General features: G+C 40.1%; 1 protein-coding gene across 1 annotated transcript in view; it reads left to right on the forward strand.

Moving 5' to 3' along the window:
* The first annotated feature begins 4,213 nt into the window (after window positions 1-4,213).
* Window positions 4,214-25,836, forward strand: part of LOC117522337 (nuclear receptor ROR-beta-like) — a 40,023-nt gene continuing 18,400 nt past the window's right edge. Inside the window, exon 1 of the mRNA XM_034183731.1 lies at window positions 4,214-4,713. Coding sequence (XP_034039622.1) covers window positions 4,707-4,713 — 7 coding nt within the window. The 5' untranslated portion in view covers window positions 4,214-4,706. The remainder of the gene's footprint in view (window positions 4,714-25,836) is intronic.

The raw sequence follows: 25,836 nt of genomic DNA on the forward strand, positions 1-25,836 counted from the left end.
AAGGTCACCGGCCTTTGAACCCATGCGAAGTACTCCTCCAAGGCATGTACCCACCAAATATGAAGTTTTTAGGAGCAATAGGTGCCAAGGTACGTTGTGGCGAATAAAATGCGGCCGGACAGACAGACAGACAAACACACAGACAGAGGGAAGGACAGGCGGACAACCCGGATGCTATATGCCCCGCCTCGCAGCACAAGGGCTGCATGTGGCATAAAAAAAAGAACAAAAAGAAGTCAGCAGGGATTTCTTTTGTAAAATGGACTGCATTTTGTAATGCTCACTTTCTGTGATGTCCCAATCCTGGTCTGAAGTTACGTCTGTTCTTTCAAAGTTATAATTAGCTGTCATACCTCATTTTCTTGTCTATCATATTTCTCAGGCACATCAGCTACATGAAAGGATTTAGTCTTGTCAAGCTCTACTTTTTTAAGTATTAGTTGAGTATAAGAACAAAAAGACTGGCAAATAGGTTCATGGTGGTCCTGGAAGTGAAAGAGCTGAAAATGGGAGTGATGAAGGTGGACAGGATTTGGAATCGGCATTTCAGAGGGACAGAGCAGGTAGGACAGTTTGGAGGCAAAGTCAGAGGAGCAAGATTGACATGGTCTGGACATGCGCAGAGCATCTTTTGAGCATTTCTTCTGAGTGTTTATTCCTGCTTTTGCCTTGCCATGTTTACCCTGTTTTTTGCCTCATGCTTTGGACACTGTTTCTTTTAACAGCCAGCCTTATTGTGTACCAGACAATAAGGCATAAAAGTATCCCCAAAAGTCTTGGCTGTTCACAAGCAAAGATGGGGTGAGGATCACCACTTTGTGAACAACTGCGTGAAAAAACAGTCCAACAGTTTAAGAACAATGTTTCTCAGCATTCAATTGCAAGGAATTTAGGAATTCCATCATCTACAGTCCATAATATAATCAGAAGATTCAGAGAATCTGGAGAACTTTCTACACTTAAGCGGCAAGTCCAAAAACCAACACTGAACGCCCGTGACCTTCGATCCCTCAGGCGGCACTGCATTAAAAACCGACATCATTGTGTAAAGGATCTTACTGTGTGGGCTCAGGAACACTTCAGAAAACCACTGTCAGTTAGCACAGTTTGTCGCTACATCTACAAGTGCAAGTTAAAACTCTACCATGCAAAGCGAAAGCCATACATCAACAACATCCAGAAATGCCACCGCCTTCTCTGGGCCAGAGCTCATTTGAAATGGACAAACGCAAAGTGGAAAAGTGTGCTGTGGTCTGATGAGTCCACATTTCAGATTGTTTTTGGAAATCATAGACGAATGTCATGATTATCATGATGATCATGAATCATGTCCTCTGGACAAAACAGGAAAAAGACCATCCAGATTGTTACCAGTGCAAAGTTCAAAAGCCAGCATCTGTGATGGTATTGAGGTGTGTTAAGTGCCCATGACATGGGCAACTTACACATCTGTGATGGCACCATCAATGCTGAAAGGTACATCCAGGTTTTGAAGCAACACGTGCTGCATCCAAGCAATGTCTTTTTCAGGGACGTCCCTGCTTATTTCAGCAAGACAATGCCAAGCCACATTCTGCACGTGTTACAACAGCGTGGCTTCTTAGTAAAAGAATGCGGGTACTAGACTGGCCTGCCTGCCGTCCAGACCTGTCGCCCATTGAAAATGTGTGGCGCATTATGAAGCACAAAATACGACAACGGAGACCACGGACTGTTGAACAACTGAAGTAGTACATCAAGCAAGAATGGGAAAGAATTACACCTACAAAGCTTCAATAATTAGTGTCCTCAGTTCCCAAACGCTTATTGAGTGTTGTTAGAAGGAAAGGTGATGTAACACAGTGGTAAACATACCACTGTCCCAGCTTTTTTGAAACGTGTTGCAGGCATCTATTTCAAAATGAGCAAATATTTGCACAAAAACAATAAAGTTTATCAGTTTTAACATTAAATATCTTGTCTTTGTGGTGTATCCAGGTGTATAGGTTGAAGAGGATTTGCAAATCATTGTATTGTGTTTTTATTTATATATTATACAACATCCCAACTTCATTGGAATTGGGGTTGTAACATAAAATAACACATATGACAAAAAAAAAAAAAAAACACACAGTTTAATAAAATTACATAAATAAAACCAGAGTACCTATTCAGATTTTATGCAAATGGCTTGAAGGTCCTGACAGGTAACTTGAGGTGCTGAAGGCCAAGGTTTTGTCTACTCTGACGTTATTCCATTTTAAAATTCACCTGTTAAATAGAGTCATAATAACACACTTGTGACAAACAAAACTAATTTTCTTTGGATGAACCAAAGACAAAAGGGGGACCTACCTATTATGTAAAAAAAAAAAAAAAAATAGGAATGAACCCCTTTATTCTTTGGGGGAGAGGGGTGCATGCAGGCCGAGGGTGCTCAGCCTTTCTTAGGTACAAGTGAAAGAAAATAAATCTGGAACCACTGTTCCATGAAACAACATATTTCTGTGGCTGTTTAAAATGTAGAGGAGCTGCTGCTCAACAGGGCCCTCACCCTTTGGAGTGGTTTTAAGTTACAGTGGCTTGCAAAAGTATTCAGCCCCTTGGTATTTCATGCATTTTAATTTATTTATGCCATTTCAAAAACAAAAAGTAAATCAGGTTTCTCAATATAAAAATTTGAAAAATTGTGTTCCAAGATGAGCCAAGATGATGGTTGCATAAATAATCAACCCCTTTGGTATCACACCTGTTAATAATCAACTTTATTGCCAGTTTTCTTTCATCCTCCTCTATACCACTTCATCATAAAGGTGTATAACTGGTGATGCAAAATGCAAAACATGCACTATGTACAATTTCTTCAATCACAGCCACAGCAGCCTGTAACTTCTTCTGGGTTGTCTGGGTGTCTTGGTGGCTTTTCTCACTCTTGTCTTTCTTGCAGACTCACTCAGGTTTTGAGCACTGTCTACTCTATGCAAATTTACCATAGAGTGCTATACTGTTTGTATTTCTTTATAATTGCAGTAAATAAAGTCCAAGACATATTCAGTGACTTGGAAATTTTCATGTATCCATCCCCTGACTTGTCTGAAGAAAACTGGCAATTAAACTTATTATTTACAGGTATTATACCAAAGGGGCTGATTACTTTTGCAACCATCATCTTGGCTTTTATATTTTCTATTAATTTATATCAAGTTGTAGAGATTTGTTTTCAGTTTGAGTTTAAGGAACATGATTTTCCAAATTTTAATATTGAGAAACCTTATTTACTTTTTGTATTTGAAATGGCATAAATAATTTAAAATGCATGAAATACCAAGGGGCTGAATACTTTTGCAAGCCATCTCTCTCCCTGTCTCTCTGTCTTGGTGGCTTCCCTCATTATTCTCCTTATTAAGCCTACTGCCTACTCTGGACACATTCACAACACAGTAACTTGCTGTATTTCTTAATGACTGGAAGAAGTCCAAGGCATATCCAAATGACTTGGAAATGTTCATGAATCCATCCCCTGACTCATCAAAAGAAAACTGTCACTAAATGTGACTATTTGTATTCTCAATAATCCATATTTTGTTTGTCCGATTACTTATTGACTCTGAAAATGGAGGGAATGTGTGTAAAAATGGCTGTAATTCCTAAATGGTTGGTGCAATATTTTTACTGAACCCCTTGAATTAAAGCTAAAAGTCTACACTACAAGCACAGCTTGATTTCAACATGTCAGCCCAAATATTTATGGACCTGATTGCAAATATAATATGTGTATGTATAGACTTTTTTATTTTATTATGTCAAGTTTAATAGTAAAGTCTAAATGGGATTTGTGGAAGGACATGTCTGATAGGCCAACTGTACAAAAAAGAAAGCATTTTTTTTATGTCCAGTTTTTCAAATATTTTCCATGTTGGGGAAATGGAGGGTCAGTGTTCAAACATGCTTCCTATTTAAATGTTCAGCGAGTACAATTGTGGCATAAGAGCAAACAGGTCATTAGAGTTGACCCAAATAAATAATCACTAAATGAGGTTATATCATCAACTCTGAAGAACCTGTTTGATGGCATTGCTGCAGAAGTTGACAACACATTATTAAAATAATCATTACTGCAACGCATCACGTACGGTTCAAATCAAGTAAAATCCCTGGAATGCCCCCTAGACTCATCGGGAGGGGGGGGCAGTTTTTGCACATCATCACGGGCTGTTTTGATAAAAACAAGATCCAGTCGTCAGTCATTCGCTCAACCACCTTAAACTCGCTCTCGAGTGCGCGCACCCGAGCGCTGCCAGAGGAGCTGTCGGCAGTGAGATCATGTGAGCGTCCATACTTGGAGAAAGTAGGTTAGCAGGGTAGACTGAGCGGAGAGCCACAGCACTGAGGGGGGAGCCGGATCCCTGCTGCACTACCGTGGGACTAATCTGTCCAAAAGTTCGGCCGAAAACAGGCTCGACGCCAGTGCGCGCGGTGAAAGTGCGACATGCAGCCACTTTGAACTTGGCCGAGCTGTAAAACAGAAGACTTTGGGATATTTCTTTTATTTATTTATTTATTTATTTTTTGGTCGTGCTGAAGAAGAGCTGCCTGCAAACCGGTGCGAAATTAATCTTTTTTTAAGATCCAGTTTAACTCTGGCTCCGGCGCGTTTTTCTGGTCCTCTCTCGGTGGCCACATGTAGGAGAGTTTTCACCCTCCAGCCTCAAAAACGACCCATCAAAATGAGAGGTGAGTTGCTGTGAGTCCGTGTATGTGCGTGTTTTTGAACTTGACCGTTGATGAACGGGACTGGAACGTCCACATGTGTGCGTACGCAGAGTGCGCCCGCTTTCCAGCCTGTGCGCATTAATCGTTTAGGACTGGATTATGGAGCTGTATCTAGGCTGCACGATGCAAAGAGCTCATCTGAAAAATGTAAAAATAGTCATGTTGCTAAATCGTGACGATCAGATCGTTAAATCAGCGAATAAGAGGTGTTTTAAGCAACTCCCGCCGTTTACAGTGAAGTCCACCCAAGACGCGTAATTGCAATTTATATTTTATAATCCACAGCGCAGCTAAATCTGTGTGTTTGCAGACACATGACTTATTTTACCTGGGACTCCCATCTGTGAATTTTTTGCCTCGGGGTCCATGTCAGAGTTATGCAATAAGGAGGGGGCGGGGCCTGTGACTGGCGTTATCTAAAGAATTATGTCACTAAGTGTTATTTGATCTTATCAGCTAAAATAGATGACAAATTATTATAAAAGACATATAATCCCTTCATATTTATTACTGATTATTGTTACTTATTTGTTTATTACTGCTGATATGACGTGTGGGGGGGCGTGAGGGTGCAAGTTTGACAGTTACGTTGTTGTGGTGTGACTGCGATGCGCGCATGGATGGCTGTGTGAGTGCGTGGAGGGAGATGGACCTGGCTGTTCCACTGACCCAGTTGTGTCACCCAGCATTACGCAGCTTTCGAAGTGGGAGGTGGGGCGAGCTCTGGGAACGGCTGTGCCGCCGCGCGGCCGCGCTACGAGGCGGCATGTGCGCACCTACAGCGCGCGCAGGCGGCAGGCCGCAGACAAGCCCCAAAAACATAAAACCACACCACTGTTCGTAAACCTCTTGAATTTGGAGGTAAACAGTTCAAATTCAATTTAAGTTAAATTTAATTAACCATATTACCATATTCCTGCCTGCTCCAGAACAATTTACCATATGTTTTATATTCTTAATGATGATGAAAATGAAATCCAAGACATATTCAGTGATTTGGAAATGTTCAACAAACAAACAAAAAATATAAAAGTGATGATTTAGTTGGTATACTATAGGTTGCCTTCCGTGTGTGTGTGTGTGTGTGTGTGTGTGTGTGTGTGTGTGTGTGTGTGTGTGTGTGTGTGTGTGTGTGTGTGTGTGTGTGTGTGTGTGTGAGAGAGAGAGAGGGGGGGGGGGGGGGTACCGTGCACCTGGAAAGTATTCACAGCACTGCACCGTTACCACATTTTGTTATATTACAGCCTTATTCCAAAATGGAGTAAATTCATTTTTTTCCCCCTCAAAATTCTACTTACAAACACTCCATATTAACAACATGAAAAAAGTTTTTTCAACAGATACAGTACAAATTTATTAAAACTAAAAACTAAGAAATCATGTACAGAAGTATATTCACACCCTTTGCTCAATACTTTGTTGATGCATCTTTGGCTCTTTGGGTAGTTTTGCCCATTCTTCTTTGCAGCACCTCTCAACCTCCATCAGGTTGGATGGGGAGTGTCGATGCACAGAGTTGTCCTGAAGCCACTCCTTTGATATCTTGCCTGTGTGCTTAGGGTAATTGTCCTGCTGAAAGATGAACTGTCTCCCCAGTCTGAGGTCAAGAGCGCTCTGTAGCAGGTTTTCATCCAGGATGTCTCTGTACATTGCTGCATTCATCTTTCCCCAATCCTGACTAGTCTCCCAGTTCTTGCCACTGAAAAACATCCCCAGAGAATGATGCTGCCATCACCATGATTCACTGTAGGGATGGTGCCTGGTTTCCTCCAAACATGACGCCTGGCATTCACGCCAAAGTGTTCAATCTTTGTCTCAACAGACCAGAGAATTTTGTTTCTCATGGTCTGAGAGTCTTTCAGGTGCCTTTTGGCAAACTCCAGATGGGCTGCTATGTGCCTTTTACTAAGGAGTGGCTTACATCTGGCCACTCTACCATACAGGTCTGATTGGTGGATTCCTGCAGAGATGGTTGTCCTTCTGGAAGGTTCTCCTTTTTCCACAGGGGAAAGCTGGAGGCCTGACAGAGTGACCATCAGGTTCTTGGTCACCTCCCTGACTAAGGTCCTTCTCCCCTGATTGCTGGGTTTAGATGGGCGGCCATTTCTAGGAAAAGTCCTGATGGATCCAAATATCTTCCATTTATAGATGATGGAGGCCACTGTGCTCATTGAGACCTTCAAAGCAGCAGAAATGTTTCTGTACCCTTCCCCAGATTTGTAGCCCAAGACAATCCTGTCTCAGAGGTCTACAGACAATTTCTTTGACTTCAGGCTTGGTTTGTGCTCCGACATGCACTGTCAACTGTGGGACCTTATACAGTTGTGTGCAAAAGTTTGGGCACCCCTGATAATTTTCCTGGTTTTTCTTTATAAATCATTGGTTGTCTGGATCAGAAATTTCAGTTAAATATATCATATAGCAGACAAACACACTAATATTTGAGAAGTGAAATTAAGTTTCTGATATTTACAGAAAGTGTGCAATAATTATTGAAACAAAACTAGGCAGATGCATAAATTTGGGCACCCTTGTCATTTTATTGATTTAAATACATTTAGCACTAATTATTGCAACACAAAATTGTTTTGGTAAGCGCATTGACCCTTGATCTCCTTACACAGGTGAATCCAGTCATGAGAAAGGGTATTTAAAGTGGGCATTTGCAAATGTTTCTCCTCTTTGCATCTTTTCTAATGAGTGGCAACATGTGAGCCTCTAAACAACTCTCAAATGACCTGAAAACAAAGACTGTTCAATATCTTGGTTTAGGGGAAGGATACAAAAAGCTATCTCAGAGATTTTAGCTGTCATTCTCCACTGTGAAGAACATAGTGAGGAAATGGAAGACCACAGGCACAGTACTAGTTAAGGCCCGAAGTGGCAGGCCAAGAAAATCACAGCTAAACTGAAGCGAAGGATGGTGAGAACAGTCATATTCAAGCTACAGACCTGCTCCAAAGACCTACAACATGATCTTGCTGCAGATAGTGTCTCTGTGCATCATTCAACTATACAGCGCACTTTGCACAAGGAGATGCTGTATGATGCTGTAATGCAGAGGAAGCCTTTTCTGCATACACGCTACAAACAGAGTCACTTGAGGTATGCTAAAGCACATTTGGACAAGCCAGCTTCATTTTGGATTCACGTGCTGTGGACTAATGAAACTAAAATTGAGTTATTTGGACATAACAAGGGGCAGAAAAGAACACAGCATTCCAAGAAAAACACTTGCTGCATACAGTAAAATTTGGAGGTGGTTTCATCATGCTGTAGGGCTGTGTGGCCAGTGCAGGTAGTGGGAATCTTGTTAAAGTTGAGGGTCACATGGATTCCAGTTAGTATCAGCAGATTCTTGAGAACAATGTTCAAGAATCATTGACAAAGTTGAAGTTGCACCGGGGCTGGATCTTTTAACAAGACAACGATCCTAAACACTGCTCAAAATCTGCTAAGGCATTCATGCAGAGGAACAAGTACAACGTTCTTGAATGGCCATCTCAGTCCCCAGACCTGAATATTATTGAAAATCTGTGGTGTGAGTTTAAGTGGGCAGTTCATGTGTAGCGGCTGCACTCTGCGTTGTGTTGTTATGACTCCGCCCATTCGCTCCCCTCGGGACGCGAACTCACGAGCTCCAGCATGGGAGTCGGACTCTCTAACCAGAAGGCTAAAACCCAGGGCTCTGGCCTTGTGACCAGAGAATCCTTTTGAGCTGTTGGGAGTGAGGTTTACTAACTACATCTGCACAGCGACACCTGCTGGCCTCCGTTACACATGCTCGGAAGCTAACAAACCTGAGATGTTTTGTAAAGAAGAATGGACCAAAATACCTTCAAACAGAATCCAGACTCTCATTTGGAAGCTATAGGAAGTGTTTAGAGGCTGTTATTTCTGCAAAAGGAGGATCTACTAAATATTGATGTATTTTTTCTGTTGGGGTGCCCAAATTTATGCACCTGCCAATTTTGTTTAAAGAATAATTACAAACTTTCTGTAAATCCTATAAACTTCATTTTACTTCTCAAATATCACTGTGTTTGTTTGCTATGTGATATATTTAACTGAAATTGCTGATCCAGACAACCAACGATTTATAAAGGAAAATCATGGAAATCATCAGGGGTGCCCAAACTTTTACATACCATGACCCCAGGTGGACTCCAATTAAGCTGCAAAAACATCTCAAGGATGATCAGTAGAAACAGGATGCACCTGAGCTCAATTTTGAGCTTCATGGCAAAGCCTTTGAATACTTATGTACATGTAATGTCTTAGTTTTTTAAATTTTTTACTAAATTTGTAAAAAATCTAAAAAAAAACAACTTTTTTCACATTGGCATTATGGGGTGTTCTGAGTAGAATTTTGAGGGGAAAAATGAATTTCATCCATTTTGGAACAACATGTGGGAAAAGTGAAGTACTGTGAATACTTTAGATAGATAGATAGATAGATAGATAGATAGATAGATAGATAGATAGATAGATAGATAGATAGATAGATAGATAGATAGATAGATAGATAGATAGATAGATAGATAGATAGATAGATAGATAGATAGATAGATAGATAGATAGATAGATTGATTGATTGATTTGTTGAATGAACTTTTCTTCAATACAAGAACAACCAATAAATACTTTAACAAATTCATTATAAATAAACAAAAGAAACTTTACCAGAAAATTAAAACATCCATATTTTTAAAGTTAAAATGTGTTTTTATTCATAATAAGTAAGTCCCTTCGGCTTCTCCCTTTTTTACTTGGGGACACATTGCAGAGCCAAGATGGCTCTACATGTCTCTCTCTCTATGTGATGCTGTTGCTGCTGTTGGCAGCACCAGAGTAGTAAAGAATCTGTTCTAAGATGTTTAATATTTAAAAAAAACATATTAAAAATACAAATAATAAAAAAGATTTTAACTGTATTTTTAAGTGTAAAAAACAGGAAGGTCTTAGCCCTCTTAGCCCATTTATTCTAGTGTCCTTGTGTCTGTTGCTTTTACAGCATTTTCATCCACATAATCATAAAGCACTAACATCACCATTTAATAATAATAATTATTATTATTATTATTGTTGTTGTTGTTGTTGTTGTTATTATTATTTGGTCTGTTTAAAATTGTTGTTGCTTTCTTTTGCAATATATGTTTTTATTATATAATCTATAATGAGTCTGAAAAGCAGTTCAAAAACAGTTGCATTTTCTGACAACAAGCTGACATCTGTAAACTGTTGAGTTTAACATTCAAAGGTATTTATTTATTTATCTTTTTTAAGTGGGCACATTTCATTGTATCAAAGTCTCTTTATCAATAGTGACCTGGTGGCACAGTTTTCACAGTTATAGCAGAAATGGGTCATTTCATGAAAAGGGGTCACCAATATGTGACATTAGGGTCAATTTTTAAATTTCCTAGTAAAGTGCTATAGAATGTCACTGTAAGATATGAATATACGGACCATGGGGAAAACATAAAATCCACTATTGAGATAAATCATGTTCTACTTTTTTGGATGGGTTCATGGGAAAGCCCCAGCTACTTTTGGCAGCTATATTAGGACTCGAGCATGAAACAAACATCAGGCGAATAATTGATGACAGTTACTTTATTGTTCAACTAAATTCGATCTCCCCATGGGTTTAAGGCTATCAAGAGTGATGCTTTCAAACAACTGGAGTTTTATTTATTGAATAAATTAGCAGTTTAAGAACATGGGTTTTAAATGTAACAGACCGGGACACTACAGGTTACATTCAACACCACATTTTTGGCATGCTCTCTGCAGCCATATCGAGTGATTAAGACACTGGTCTATGGGGGGAATTAATTTTACTGTGTGCCCATCAAATCAGAAGTAAATTCAGTTAAATTAATTGAAATTATTTATGTTTATTTTTACCAAAATAATACTTAGGTGTTGTGTGTCACAAATCTGGTGGGGTTTGGTGTCCTCCTTTTCAAATAAAAACTCAAAAAAGAAAAATTCCAAGACAGTTATGTCCTCTATATTATCACAGTTATTTAATCAATATGTAGAGACAGTCATTTTATATTTTTTTCCCTGCACATAGGGCTGTTCTGTTTTTACCAACCAATAATGTTGGCTTGTGTAATGGTGACCCCTTTTCATGAAATGACCCAAATATAACAACATTAGAAGCATTTATGATATCAAAATAAATTAGAATATATTAACCTAAAGTGAGTGATTAAAAATCACAGGTGTTTTCACTGTCAGAAAAAACTTTTGTACATCACCAAACTAAAAGCTTTGGATTCCTTTTTGATGTGTGACAAATACTTAATTGCCTGCAAATTAAAATGATTACTTTCCTACTGTAAAGCCGACCAACACCTTTATTTACGCTGTTGATCACATGACAGAAATTAATTGATGGTCGTGCAGGGACACACACCCCTATTTAGACTAAGCATGAGCCGCTCCTGGTTGTTTGCAGACGTTTGGATACAGTGCCAATTTTTTGCACATGCTTCCATGGGTTACAAACAGTCCACTGTCGAGCATCCTTTGCTGTGCACTTCCTGGTTCCAAGCATATAAATAATGTCTGCACCTGAGAGAGGTGAGGTTGCCTGTATAAATACTTTAGTGAGCTCATGCTTAACTGAACTGTGGTTTTACAACAAAAACCTTTCGTGGTGCAGGATGGCACATTTTCTTCAAGGGGAGGAAATAGGGAGGGAGGAAGAAGCTGCGGGGGGTGGTGCACTCTGATTGAGGGAGGTTCCCTTTTTGGCAGGATATCCAAATGTAAACATACTGAGGCTGTTCTTAGTTCACAGATGAAGTAGGTTAGTAACTCATAATAAATCAGTTGCCATTTTCTGAGGAGAAAAGCACATCAGCTTGAACACACGAGCACATCGTCGTTAATTGTTTAAGCAGTTGTTGAGTCATTCGAACCGCTTTATCGCACTGATGGATGCTTAGCAGCCTTGCACGATGCCTCAAATCTGTGGTGACATTTCCACTGGTAAACAACGTCTTTCCAACGAAAGAGAAGCTGGGTTTTAACCGCAAATATTACTCCTTATACCACAATGTTTAAAGATCATAAGTCAAATGTCACAAGCTTGAAAAAGGGCTTCGTGGCATTCTTTTTAATCCCTCTGCTGCGGGTTAATCAGAATACTTTTGCGGCTTATGGAGTCATGATGTCAGTGGGCAGAGGTGTGTGGAGATGGTGATGCGTTTACAGGAGGTCCAGGTCTTTCCTGGTGCTTCCTGTCTTACTGTATGGTTGTACTGCCCCTATGATTGCTGCAATTATTGCGATGGATGGTTGTACCATGTAAATGCTACAAGCAACATCACTCATTTCATCATGATAACATTAACATAAGAGGCCTACTCATTTGGTTTTTCGCAGTATTTAGATAAACCACAAACCTCTTCTCCAACATTTTCCCTTGTTTCCTACTCAAGACCAAAATGTTACTTCTTACCTTGAAGTTGCATCAACAATTCATTAACCAAGTGACATTTTTGGAATGTATTTCTGTGGATTGTTTTTTGAAAATGTGCTTCAGAAACCTCCATCAGAAAATGATGATACATCTTAAGATGAAGGAAAGATCCATTTTTCTTCATAGTTACATGGTATGAAAAAGGAGAAGTAAAATTTTGAAATGGCAGCATCTTCAGCTCTGCCTCCTGTCTTTTTGTTTGCCCCACCCCTTGTAAGCTGTACGGCACAGCTGGTCTCACTACTGTCTTGTAAACTTTCCCCTTCACTCTTTCCGATATCCTTCTGTCACAGATTAGTCGTGCCACCTTTCTCCACGCACTCCACCCTGCCTGCACTCTCTTCTTCACCTCTCTACCACACTATCCATCACTTTGAATAGTTCACTCCAAGTATTTAAACTCATCTACAACCCCTGGCAAAAATTATGGAATCACTGGCCTCGGAGGATGTTCATTCAGTTGTTTAATTTTGTAGAAAAAAAAGCATATCACAGACATGACACAAAACTAAAGTCATTTCAAATGGCAACTTTCTGGCTTTAAGAAACACTATAAAAAATCAGGAAAACAAATGTGGCAGTCAGTAACGGTTACTTTTTTAGACCAAGCAGAGGGAAAAAAATATGGACTCACTCAATTCTGAGGAATAAATTATGGAATCATGAAAAACAAAAGAACGCTCCAACACATCACTTGCACCACCTCTGGCTTTTATAACAGCTTGCAGTCTCTGAGGCATGGACGTAATGAGTGACAAACAGTACTCTTCATCAATCTGGCTCCAACTTTCTCTGATAGCCCTAGCCAGATCAGCTTTGCAGGCTGGAGCCTTGTCATGGACCATTTTCTTCAACTTCCACCAAAGATTTTCAATTGGATTAAGATCCGGACTATTGGCAGGCCATGACATTGACCCTATGTGTCTTTTTGCAAGGAATGTTTTTACAGGTTTTGCTCTATGGCAAGATGCATTATTATCTTGAAAAATGATTTCATCATCCCCAAACATCCTTTCAATTGATGGGATAAGAAAAGTGTCCAAAATATCAATGTAAACTTGTGCATTTATTGATGATGTAATGACAGCCATCTCCCCAGTGCCTTTACCTGACATGCAGCCCCATATCATCAATGACTGTGGAAATTTACATGTTCTCTTCAGGCAGTCATCTTTATAAATCTCATTGGAACGGCACCAAACAAAAGTTCCAGCATCATCACCTTGCCCAGTGCAGATTCGAGATTCATCACTGAATATGACTTTCATCCAGTCATCCACAGTCCACGATTGCTTTTCCTTAGCCCATTGTAACCTTGTTTTTTTCTGTTTAGGTGTTAATGATGGCTTTCATTTAGCTTTTCTGTATGTAAATCCCATTTCCTTTAGGCGGTTTCTTACAGTTCGGTCACAGACGTTGACTCCAGTTTCCTCCCATTCGTTCCTCATTTGTTTTGTTGTGCATTTTCGATTTTTGAGACATATTGCTTTAAGTTTTCTGTCTTGATGCTTCGATTTTTGACACATATTGCTTTAAGTTTTCTGTCTTGACGCTTTGATGTCTTCCTTGGTCTACCAGTATGTTTGCCTTTAACAACCTTCCCATGTTGTTTGTATTTGGTCCAGAGTTTAGACACAGCTGACTGTGAACAACCAACATCTTTTGCAACATTGCGTGATGATTTACCCTCTTTTAAGAGTTTGATAATCCTCTCCTTTGTTTCAATTGACATCTCTCATGTTGGAGCCATGATTCATGTCAGTTCACTTGGTGCAACAGCTCTCCAAGGTGTGATCACTCCTTTTTAGATGCAGACTAACGAGCAGATCTCATTTGATGCAGGTGTTAATTTTGGGGATGAAAATTTACAGGGTGATTCCATAATTTATTCCTCAGAATTGAGTGAGTCCATATTTTTTCCCTCTGCTTGGTCTAAAAAAGTAACTGTTACTGACTGCCACAATTTTTTTTCTTGATTTCTTATAGTGTTTCTTAAAGCCAGAAAGTTGCCATTTGAAATGACTTTAGTTTTGTGTCATGTCTGTGATCTGCTTTTTTTCTACAAAATTAAACAACTGAATGAACATCCTCCGAGGCCGGTGATTCCATAATTTTTGCCAGGGGTTGTACTTTCACCACCTCTACTCCTTGCAATCACACTCCCTCTTATTACTGGGCCCCTTTTTATTCACACACATACTCAGTTTTGCTCCTGCTTTCATTCTCCTTCTCTCCAGAGCTTATCTCCACCTCTCTAGGCTCATCTCAACCTGTTCTCTACTCTCACTACAGATCACAATGCCATGGAGGCTCCTGTCTGATCTCATCTGTCAAACTCTACATCACCATTGCAAACAAGAAAGGACTGAGAGCTGATCCTTGATATAATCCTACCTCCACCTTGAATGCATCTGTACATATTCTGCACCACTCTCACATGCATCTCTGCCACTCCAGACCTCCTCATACAATACCACAGTTCTTCTCTTGGCACTGTGTCATAAGCTTTCTCTAAATCCAAAGCTACACAGTGTAACTCCTTCTAGCCATCTCCATATTTCTCTGTCAGCACTCAATGCATACATTGCATTTGTTATGCTTTTTCAACATGAAACCATATTGCACATCTGCAGTTGTTTATCAGTTGTCCAAATTCACTTTTCTCTATCCAGTGCCTGTCTCACCTTCTCCCTCAATTTTTTAATCCTTTTTCCAAAATCAGTTAACATCTTCCCTTCCACACTCCTCTCCTTGATGCCATATCTACCCATTACTCCACCTCAGTTTCCTTCACCAACATGCCCATGAACGTATAGACCAACCACCACTCTTTCATGCTCTGGTACCCGCTCTTCCACCTCATCTCACTCACAATAGAAATCTTCTTTCTGTTTCATCTCACAAACTATCTGTGGGGCATATGCACTGATGACATTCATCATCACCCCTTTGATTAACAGCTTCACACTCATCACTCTGTCAGACATTTGCTTAACCTCCAACAAAGTCTTAATATGCTTTTCCATTAGAATGACCCAAATACCATTTCTGTTCCCATCCACACCAAGATACAACAATTTAAACCCAACTTAAATTCTCCTGGCCGTACTTTCCTTTCACTTGGTCTCTTGTACACATAATATATCTAATATATAACATAACTCGGACTTCCTAATGTTAGCCTTCGGGCTGGCCGTCCGAATGGAATGACTTGTGCATCGATTGTGGCTGAGATTTGACAAAATGCACAGTGTATTCCCTTCTACATCTACCCTTCTCATTTACCCGGGCTTGGGACCTGCACTCAGAATGCACTGATTTTACACCCTATGAGGCTAAGTTAAATATTACAGAATTCTTTATCATAGGAATGCTGATCCTTACATACAAAAACAGTGAGGTTGGCTAATCCTAGCTGTCTTAAAATGCATGCAGATTATGTGTGACATGTGCTGCCTGTTTACACTTTACTACTCGGAACAACTCAAATGCTACAAGTACTCACCATGTTGACACAGAGTTTGAATGCCATCAGTCATTTTATCTATATTATAGATAAAGCAAGTGTGCGTGCGTGTGTGTGTGCGTGCGTGTGTGTGTGTGTGTGTGTGTGTGTGTGTGTGTGTGTGTGTGTGTGTGTGTGTGTGTGTGTGTGTGTGTGTGTGTGTGTGTGTGTGTGTGTGTGTGTGTGTGGCTTCGATCACGGAGAAACCGGGGAGAGATGGCATTTGCCGTTTGGTATGCTTATGTATTTTTGGTCAAGGATGAATGCTGCAAAAATGGAAAGTTGACAGGACTAATATTTTTGGAGAAATTAGCAATTTTATCTAACTAGTAAACAATGGACATTGTGCTGCAATGCACCAAGGGAGTTTGTGGGGATTTAAATGTTGTTATTGTGGTTTATGCTAGTTTAACAGTGTTCTTAGTGTTATTTAGTCATTGTGTTTTTGTAGTTCAATTGGTTTAGTCAGTTTAGTTAAGTGTCATGTTGCTGTTACCTTAAGTGAAATGTCTATTGTGTTTGATGTCTTCTGCCACCTTTTCTGTTTGTGTCTAAAAATAGAAGCACCTGCTTGAAGTAGAATGTGGAAAAGATAAAAACCTCTCCGTGTGTGTGTGTGTGTGTGTGTGTGTGTGTGTGTGTGTGTGTGTGTGTGTGTGTGTGTGTGTGTGTGTGTGTGTGTGTGTGTGTGTGTGTGTGTGTGTGTGTATGTTACGGTTAGGGGTCTGGACAGGACCAGACCGGTAGTTGGCGAAAGACTTAAATGCAAGGAAGCAAGAAACAGGACAGAATATGAACGAAAGGAGATTTATTAACACTAAACAATGAAATAAAGGTGGCCTGCTGAGGTGAGAGTCAGCCCGCTCGTAGTGGTGGAAATCCAGGTGCTGCAGGATTCCGAGCCAGTCTTGAAGGAGAATGTCAACTAAGGGTTCAAGGACCAGGACCAGGTGGAACACTCACCTCCGAAACCAGGAACTATGGGGAATAAAGACACACAGGGTGAGTGAATGCACTCGTAATGCTGGAGCCTCAGAACGGTCACAGTTCATAAAAGGGTTAACACAGGTTGTTTCAGAGTTCATGAAATGAAGTTATCTTATTAAGAAAAACAGTTCACTGTTCAGCAATTGTTCATAGTCCATAAGATGTATCCAAAGGTCAGAGGTCAAGTGCTATGTGTTGAAGCGCATTGCCAATTAAGCAGGACTTGATACAGCTGGGCTGGGTTCTTCAATTGTTTGATATCAGAGTTCATGCAGTTCTTAAACAAAGTTCTTGGAATAGTCCTTTATCATAGCACAGTCACAAACAGGAACAAGTGAGAATGGGATCCCACTGAGACGAAGGAGAACTTAACTGCCATTTAGGCGAGATGCGGCCCACGCCGGGAGCCGAGACGTTCTCAAAGTGACGTTGCGGTGCAGGTAGTTAGTGTCAGGGTCCAGATCCGCTTGGGAGCTGTACTGGAATCGTCTGGAATATCAGGAAAAGAGATTTCGCTCTAATGCAGGAATTAGAGGGGGAGGCCAGCGTTACCTGAGCTTAAGCTGCAGAAAGCTTTGGTGTCTAGAGCGCACGTGGTCAACGTCACAAGGCGGCATTTAGGTCTGGTCCTCCTGGTATCTGTCTGGATCATAGACAAGTCTTCGGAAGCTAGTAAGGCAAAACGAGGAAAGCAAGGCAACAGACAGTAAAGGACATGCAACATGCAAGTATCTGGCTTGGCTCTTGGAAGAATCTGGCCATTCAAGAACAGAAAGTCCGGGTTTAAATAGTCCATCAGAAATCAGTCACTCATCTGATCCAGGTGTGAAACAAAACTGAGGGTGCCATCTCATGGAGAAACTAACACACAACACTGGTAAAAAACAAACAGTTAAAACCAGGATCCAGGGGAAATCCTTACAGTATAGCTTCAATCACTGACAAACTGAAGATAGCTGACATTTGGTGTTTGGTATGCTTATGTATTTTGGATCAAGCATGAATGCTACCAAAACAGAATAGGACTATTTTTGGAGAAACTACAGATATTAGCTAACGTTGCTAACTACATTCTGGACTAACATGCCATTCCAGCAGGGGGTGGTAAATAATCTTTATATTAAAAGTGTGAGTGTGTGTGTCCATGATTTTATTTAGTAAGTTCAATGTACATAATATAATTGTAAATATGTTCAAAATACATGGATGACACAAGAAAATGAGAACACTTATTTCCATTGTGGTCCATTTAAAAATCAAATGACAAAATAGAAGTAAAAATAAGATAAATGAATAATAATGATGATAGTAATAATAATAATAGTGTATATGTGATAACAAAATCCTAAACAATTTATAAATACATTAAGACAGTAAATTAACATTTAAAAATGACATAGTTGGCAGGAAAAAAGATTGAGTTCTTGTCCTAAAAACTGCTGAGGTCTAACGTTCTAAAAACACTCTCACACACCATTCCAACTCATTATAGAAACTTTGCATAATTTATTACCACCCCTGAAAATTGTCAGCCACCTTTTTTATAATCACTACCCAATGTAGAGTCTGTGGATCCCCACGGGCAACATACTAGTAACTAATTAACGATAAAGTAATGTCAGCTTCCATGGACGCTGGTGTCAGCATGTCACTCGAGGGCATGTGCAGCAGGTACTTGGTTTGTTTACACAATGTGACTTGCTTACCAGGCAAACGTGTGAATTTGAAAAACAGGTTGTAGCAGTGTCAAACTGAAAAGTGACATTTGTGCATCTGTGCTGTGCACAAACTTCACTGTGTGATGAATATGTGACTATTCAGACACACGGCTTTGTGTTTCTTACTGGAGAATTATTGGCAGTTTGCATCGTCCTCAAACCTCACCCTACCCTCCCTGAGTTGGCCTCTTGTAAAGATAACAAGGTTACACATTTAACTAACTGATAAGCTTTGTGGGGTCAGAGCATTTGTTGTTGAACCATTGAGGTGTTTGGTTGAATTTCTCGTGCAGTGTTTGAAAAGGCTGTGGTACAGCATGCAAAGCAGCTATATGGTCTCTCGGTTTCATATAATTAAGTCCAATTTTTGGTTACAGCTTTCATTGTTTTGCCTTATGCATTGTTACCCTGCACGTCAGCAAAGCTGTCGGGTTTTGGCCCTCACCAGGGATTTGATTCCATTTTTCTCTCTTTCTCTTACCAACCGTCTGCCCCGACTTTGATTTATTAGTTGTTTTAATTTTGTCACATGTTTATTCTCTGTTCTGTTTTGCTTTGCCACTTTGTTTCTTTATTACTTTTTATACCTGGGCCATCCGCCCTTTTCAGGTTTCAAATCCCGCAAAACCTCGGAGAGGTCACCGCTCTGTGAGATCTCAGTAACATTGAGAACTGCTCTGATCACGCTACACTTTAACCGTTGCACACGGACAACAGCATTAACATCGCAACATAAAACTATTTTTATATTGTGCCTAAAACTCTTATGAATATATTCTCTGGTTTTATAGACATTGTTATTGCGTTTGTTTTATGTAAACATCTGAGAATTACAGGCTGTCTCTCCGTTATTTTCAATGGGAGCTGCTGTGAGCTACGCTCGCTTCCTGATCATGTCGTTCTGGGGGAAAGTGAAGTTTGCTCTTTAACGTCTTGATTATTGTTCTTTACAACACTGGTTGTCCTCTTTGTTCCAGACTAATATATATAATATGTCTGAAATTCGGTTTGCGTTTATTAAATTCCATAGCAGACACGGATTATTCGTTATAATTATTTTAGCAAGTTTTCAGGGTATCATGCATGCAGTCTCTTATTAACATGACGAAAAGCATAAAAAATTTGTAGTATAATATTAATTTACAATTGTCATCCTGTGGATTCTCAATGTTGCTTTGACTGCAGCGACTCTCTGGTGCGCAAGGGATTATGGGATACATGAAAACCCTGGATAGTTCAGTTCCATTCTTGTTTTGTTCAGCCAGTTTGTGCTTTCATTGTTTATCATTAGTTTTTCACTTATTTTCTTCTTCTCACTTGGGATATTGTTTGTTCTGCTTTAGTATCGGGTTTTATTTTCTGTTATCATGTAGTTTCTCTTTTACTTATAGTTTGTTTAGCCACTTTATTTTCTTAGTTGGTTCCAGTTTAGTTTTGTCCTAGTATTTATTTTCTTATATTCTCTTATCAGTTCATATCTAGTTTTCTTCTGTATGGTTCACTTTTCACTTCTCATGTTCATGCTCTGTTCAGTTCCAGTTCATAGTAATATTATATTCTGTCCTCGACTTTTGTTTGATCTTTGTTCTCCATTTTCCTCACTCCCATCTGATTATGTTGTCACTCCTTGCCCCTGCAATAGCCCTTGTGTCTTCGTCTCTCACTGTGACTCTATTCTGCTTTGTGTTTTCATCCACTCATGCTCTTGCACCTGTTCACGTGTAGTCCTTCCTCACTATCTTGCACCAGGCACAATCTTTGTCCTCCACCCACGCCCCCTTTCCAGATTGTTCACCTGCATGTGCACCTTGTTAACACCAGCCTATTTAAACTCCTCCCAGCCACTACACCTCTGCCAGTTTGTCATCTTTGTACACATTCCAGCTCTTGTATTCAGTCCTGTTTTTGCCTAGCCGTGTTTCCGAATCCTGCTCTGTGTTTTTGACTGCGCCTTTTGCCACAACCCTGATGTCAGTGTTTCCTCATGCCGCTGAACCCTGCTTGACCATGACTGTGTTTTTTCCTAGCCCTGTTTGTACCTCTGCTCCACTGATTGACAGGGTTGGGTAGGATTACTTTGAAATGTAATCCAGAAGTAATTAGATTACAAGTAATCCAAATGTATGTACATACATACATGTAATCCACATGTATTCTTTCAAAGTAATCCTATCCAACCCTGCTGATTGATAACCTGTGTACTGTACGTGGGCCTGGAATAAAGACAATTTCTTTTACACCTAAGCCTGCTCCAGGTGTCGGGCACCCTCGCAGCCTGATAAAAGCAGAGTATTGTAATCGCTCTTGTTTGTATGTCTGCCTGTGAACAAGATAACTTTTAATTGGATTGGTGGACAACTTGGTGGGAATAGATATGCCAAGATGATTCACTTTTGGAGAGGGTTTTCCAAAGGTCAAGGTTAATGTCAACAAAAATATGGTGCAAAAAAATCATTTTCTGCTATGTCGCTGTAACCGGTAGGGCTAGAGAGATGATCTAAAGTTTATATTCATGAGCAATATATTTATGATTGCTTGCTAACATAAACTACAGTATCAGACATGCATATATCCCAGAATGCAGAGCGTGCAGGGTTTGCATCATGTCTGATGTCTTTCATATGTAATTTTGGCAATTTGTGATGCAGTCATCAGTTAGTAGATTAAAACTGGAGCACAATGCATACATTTTTGTTAAAAAACAAAACAAAATGGTCAAATGGCTCCAGGGGAGTGTATTTACTCTGCATTTAAACGGCATCATGCTGTCTTAGTTTTAGGCTCTCCTTCACACAACTGCTGTTTCACAAACCATGAAGCATGAGGGTTTTGAAGTGAGGGAGCAAAAAAATTCTTTCATGGTACATAAATTTGAAAAGGCTGGCCTAGTGTTTTAGTGTGGGTGACAATAAGTGGGCTTTTGCAAATATATAATAATAATCATGCACATACCAAAAAGTCTTAAATACCACAATAAATTGTATATAAACCCTAAGGCCCATTGGTATCACTAACTTATGTCTTTATTGTTGTGTACTGTTATTTTTTTATCTGTGCTGTGCTGCTAATGGAACCTTAATTTCCATAGTTGGTGCTGGTATATTTAATAGACAGCGGTATCAATCAGACAACATTTATTTATAGAGCGCTTTACAGCACCAACTAGTGTCCAAAGCACTTAACATTAAAAACACAAATTCACAATAATAAAACACGTATACAGTAAAATTTTAAAACAGCATGTAAAAACAGAACATGTCACCTCCCCACTAGGTGTTAAAAGCCAGTTTAAATAAATAAGTCTTTAACTTAGATTTAAAAAGTGCTAGGTCAGGAATAGTACGTAACTCAAGAGGTAGCTTGTTCCACAGTCTGGGGCCAGCTACCGCAAAAGCATGATCACCCCAGCGTTTGTATCTTGACCTCGGAACATCTAAGTACAGCTGGCCAGACACCCGTAATGTCCTACTGTAAGTGCGCAAAGTTAAAATTTCAGACAAGTAGGGATGTGCAAGGCCATAGATAGCTTTAAAAACAAACATTAAAATCTTAAAATCAATTCTAAAACGAACTGGAAGCCAGTGGAGTGAGTACAGGATGGGCGTAATATGCTCACGTCTAAAAGTGTTTGTTAAAAGACGAGCAGCAGCATTCTGCACCACTTGGAGACGTGCAAGAGTAGACTGATTAATGCCAGAATAAAGTGCATTACAATAATCAAGTCTGGAGCTGATGAAAGCGTGAATGGCTGTCTCAAGATCACGTCTACTGAGGAAGTGCTTTATTTTAGCCAAAAGACAAAGTAGGAAAAAACTTGCTTTGACAAAAGAATTTATCTGTTGATCGAACCTCAAACAACTGTCAAATATCACTCCCAAATTCTTGACAGCTGGTTTTACATAATTAGCCAGGGCACCAAAATTTGGTGTTACCACATTTGGTATGCCAGAGTGCTCAAACACCATGATCTCAGTTTTACCATAATTCAGGTAAAGGAAGTTTTGGGACAGCCACTGCTTTTTGCAAATACAATTAAATAATGATGACAAAGCATCACTCCCATTAGTCCTCATAGGCAGATAGATTTGCAGATCATCCGCATAGCAATGAAAGGACAGGTTGTGCTGGGTTATACTTGACCCCAGTACAGAATATACAAAGTGACCCAAGAACAGAACCCTGCGGCACTCCACAACACAGACGAGCAGTTGATGAGGAGAGGTCCCAGATCATAACAGAAAAGCTCCTTTCAGCCAAATATGATCTAAACCACTTAAGTGCAGTATGCTGAATGCCAATAAAATGTTCTAACCAGGAAACAAGTACTGTGTTATCCACAGTATCAAAGGCTGCTATGTCAGGTCCAACTGAACCAGCACAGTAGGATTCCCTGCATCCACTGACAAAGTCATTATGAACTTTTAAAAGAGCTGATTCAGTGCTGTGTCGCGATCTAAACCCGGATTGGAATTTTTCAAGGATGTGATTGTCTTCTAAAAATGACTGTAACTGTATAAATGCAACCTTTTCTAAAACCTTAGACAGAAATGGCAGAATTTGATAAAACTGACGAGTCCAGGTGAGGTGTTTTTAACAAGGGGTCGAACCACAGCATGTTTAAAAGCAGCTGGAACAGACCCTGATCTAAGACAAGCAATGATAAATGTTAGGAGGCTCGTCCCAACAGTATTAAAAACCTCCTTCAATACCTTAGCTGGAACATCATCTAAAGGACAACTTGTAGGTTTTATGTGTTTCACAACTTCACCAAGAGATGCAAAAGAAGCGGTATGAATTGAGCAACTCTAAATATAATGAATAATAGAAAAAAAAGTTCACCCATTTGTATTCACAATTGCTATTAATAATTTAGCTCCTGTGTGTATCATACAAAAATTAATTATGGTATTCCTCAGCTGTGATACAGACAGTCCTCTTAAAACCCTGAACTTAACCCTAAACGAACGCTTAACCAACGCATTAAATGCAAAACACTCGTGCAGGAAATTCGTATAAGTATGCACAAAATATCACATTTACCTTTTAGTACAATATCATACCAAACTCATTAGAATGTGTCGTCCTGAGACAGGTGCTGTTTTCCCCCCTCAAGATTGAAGTTTATTTGCCATTATTATCGCTGTTGCCACTTTATTGATGTGGACAGGCAGTTAAATTAATGAAATTCTACGTATGTAAACATAAACTTTGACATTTATTTTATAGCAGATGAGAACAGAGGACTTATTTTTGCCTCCTCTGCCTTCTTGAGGATCTGCAGATAGGCCAAGCAATGAGGACAGTTTATGTGCACTTGAATACAAAGCTAGGGGTGTCTGGACGTCTTTGCGATTGTGGCTGTCTGAACAAGACGAGAATAGAACGAGCGGATGTGGAAGTTCAATGTCAGTGGGGAAGGGGTGGAGGGTGAATGTCTGACGTTGACCGTGTATGAGTATAGAGCTGTGCTTGCTGTTAAGTAACCTGGTTAGTTTCTGCTCTTGTGGTTATGGTAAACTATACTGTTATGTAATACATAGAGTTTTCTGATGCAAGCGGTGTATTTTCAGGGAAATGTTTTATCCAAGGATCACTCGGCCCCACCTTAAAACTGGTCTGTAGAGGCAACCAGGAAAGTGTGTGCTTCCCTCCTTCCTCTGCTCCTGCAGTGGGAAAGTGTGTCAGTAGGACAGACTGTCCACACGGGCTGACAGGGTGCAACGCCAGAGTGACGGAGGCCTCGGCCAGTATCATGGTGGCTTCAAACGCCCCTCAGCCAGTGGGAAGGAGAGCCCACCGAGGGCGGGGAGTCAGTGTTGCTAAACTGAGCCCGCTGAGAGAGTTATATAATCGAGGGGGGAGCTGAGAGAAGGAGAGGAAGAAGAGAGGGGGAGGAGATGGGAGAGATTTTTCCACTGTATGTCTGCAGCTGCCATGATACTAAAGTAAGTTGTTTCAGCTTCTCCTTTCTTATTCTTGGTCGCCACAGCAGATGTGATATGGATCTACATGTTGATTTGGCACAAGTTTTACACGGGATCCTGTCCTGATGCAACTCCACATTACATGGAGAATGGGCGTGGGTGGTCTTGCACCAGGCACCTCTTGTTTTGAAAGCATGTGCACGAACCACTTGGCCACCACGCCACCCTGCAGCTGCCATGATGAAGAATGATTTATACTTGATTAATCCCCTGAGAGGATCTCCATTTAATCCATCCTAATCACAGATAATTTGAAAACAATCTGATCACCCTTTGAGCAGCACCTGGGGACGACCCTGGTTACTGGCTGTGTAAGGAGCACAAACCTAATAAGTATGTTTTGTTTTTATAGTAGGAGGAAACCGAAGCAGTTGGCAGAAACCCTGGGCATGGGTAGATTCACATCCCAGACCTGCTTGCTTTGAGGCAAGAGTGATAACCGCTGCCTCACCGTGCCACCCCTGTTTTACAGAACAAACAGCAGACTGTTGCATTAACGTGTGGAAAGTTGTGCTTTCCAAGACCACAAAGTGTAACAGTGCAGATTCAGTCATGTCTCAGTGATTTTCCACACATTGTCTCCACATTTGGTCCTCTAACACTGAGCAGACATCCAGGCGAAGCAAGATCTATGTTTGATTTTGTGCATTTGACATATATGTGTAGCTCTCGTGATTCCAGTCCCCTCATGGTGTCCATATAAAGGGTGCAGGTGAACATTGTTTATGGCAGCTTATGTTCTGCTTTTTGTTTTTTTGTTGTTGTTTTTTGCTTGTGCACAGGATTGTATTGGTCTGTGAATCATCTGTGCTGATAAAAAAATGTAATGAATTAAGTGATGAGATAATGTGTTCTTACAGCTTGTTGCTCACTTTCTGCATTCAAGAAGTGGTTTGCCTGTGCTTGGATTTGGTTTAAAGCCTTGAATTTGGTTTTGTAAGCTCTTCCCATGCATTTCTCGACCTCGAAGGCTGAAGACTCAGATACGTGAATGTTTTGGTGAAGCCGCATGTCTGAAAATCTTAATAGCTTAAAATCTTGTCATGAACACTTTCGTTTCAAATGAGAAACTCAAAAGGTCCTATTGAAGACTTTTCAAAAGCGAGTGTGAGATTCACTGAAACCAAGTTAGTTAAATGCTGTGAAGCTGCATTTCATTGCAGCTGGAGGCAGATGTCACCGTTCTAATCAGCTCCTGTCTAATGTGACAAGATAAAAATACGGCTGACCTTTTCAAGGTCTACAGGAGTTTTAAAAAAATGCATATATGTGATTTTCCAAGTAGCTGAGAAAAACATTACAAGATAACTAAAAATTGTTTGACCATGAGAACACAGCATGTTATCATAAATTGTACCTGGAAATGAGCGTCACATATTGCACTGCTGGAGA

The sequence above is a fragment of the Thalassophryne amazonica genome, chromosome 12 (assembly GCF_902500255.1).
Source record: "Thalassophryne amazonica chromosome 12, fThaAma1.1, whole genome shotgun sequence".
NCBI lineage: Eukaryota > Metazoa > Chordata > Actinopteri > Batrachoidiformes > Batrachoididae > Thalassophryne > Thalassophryne amazonica.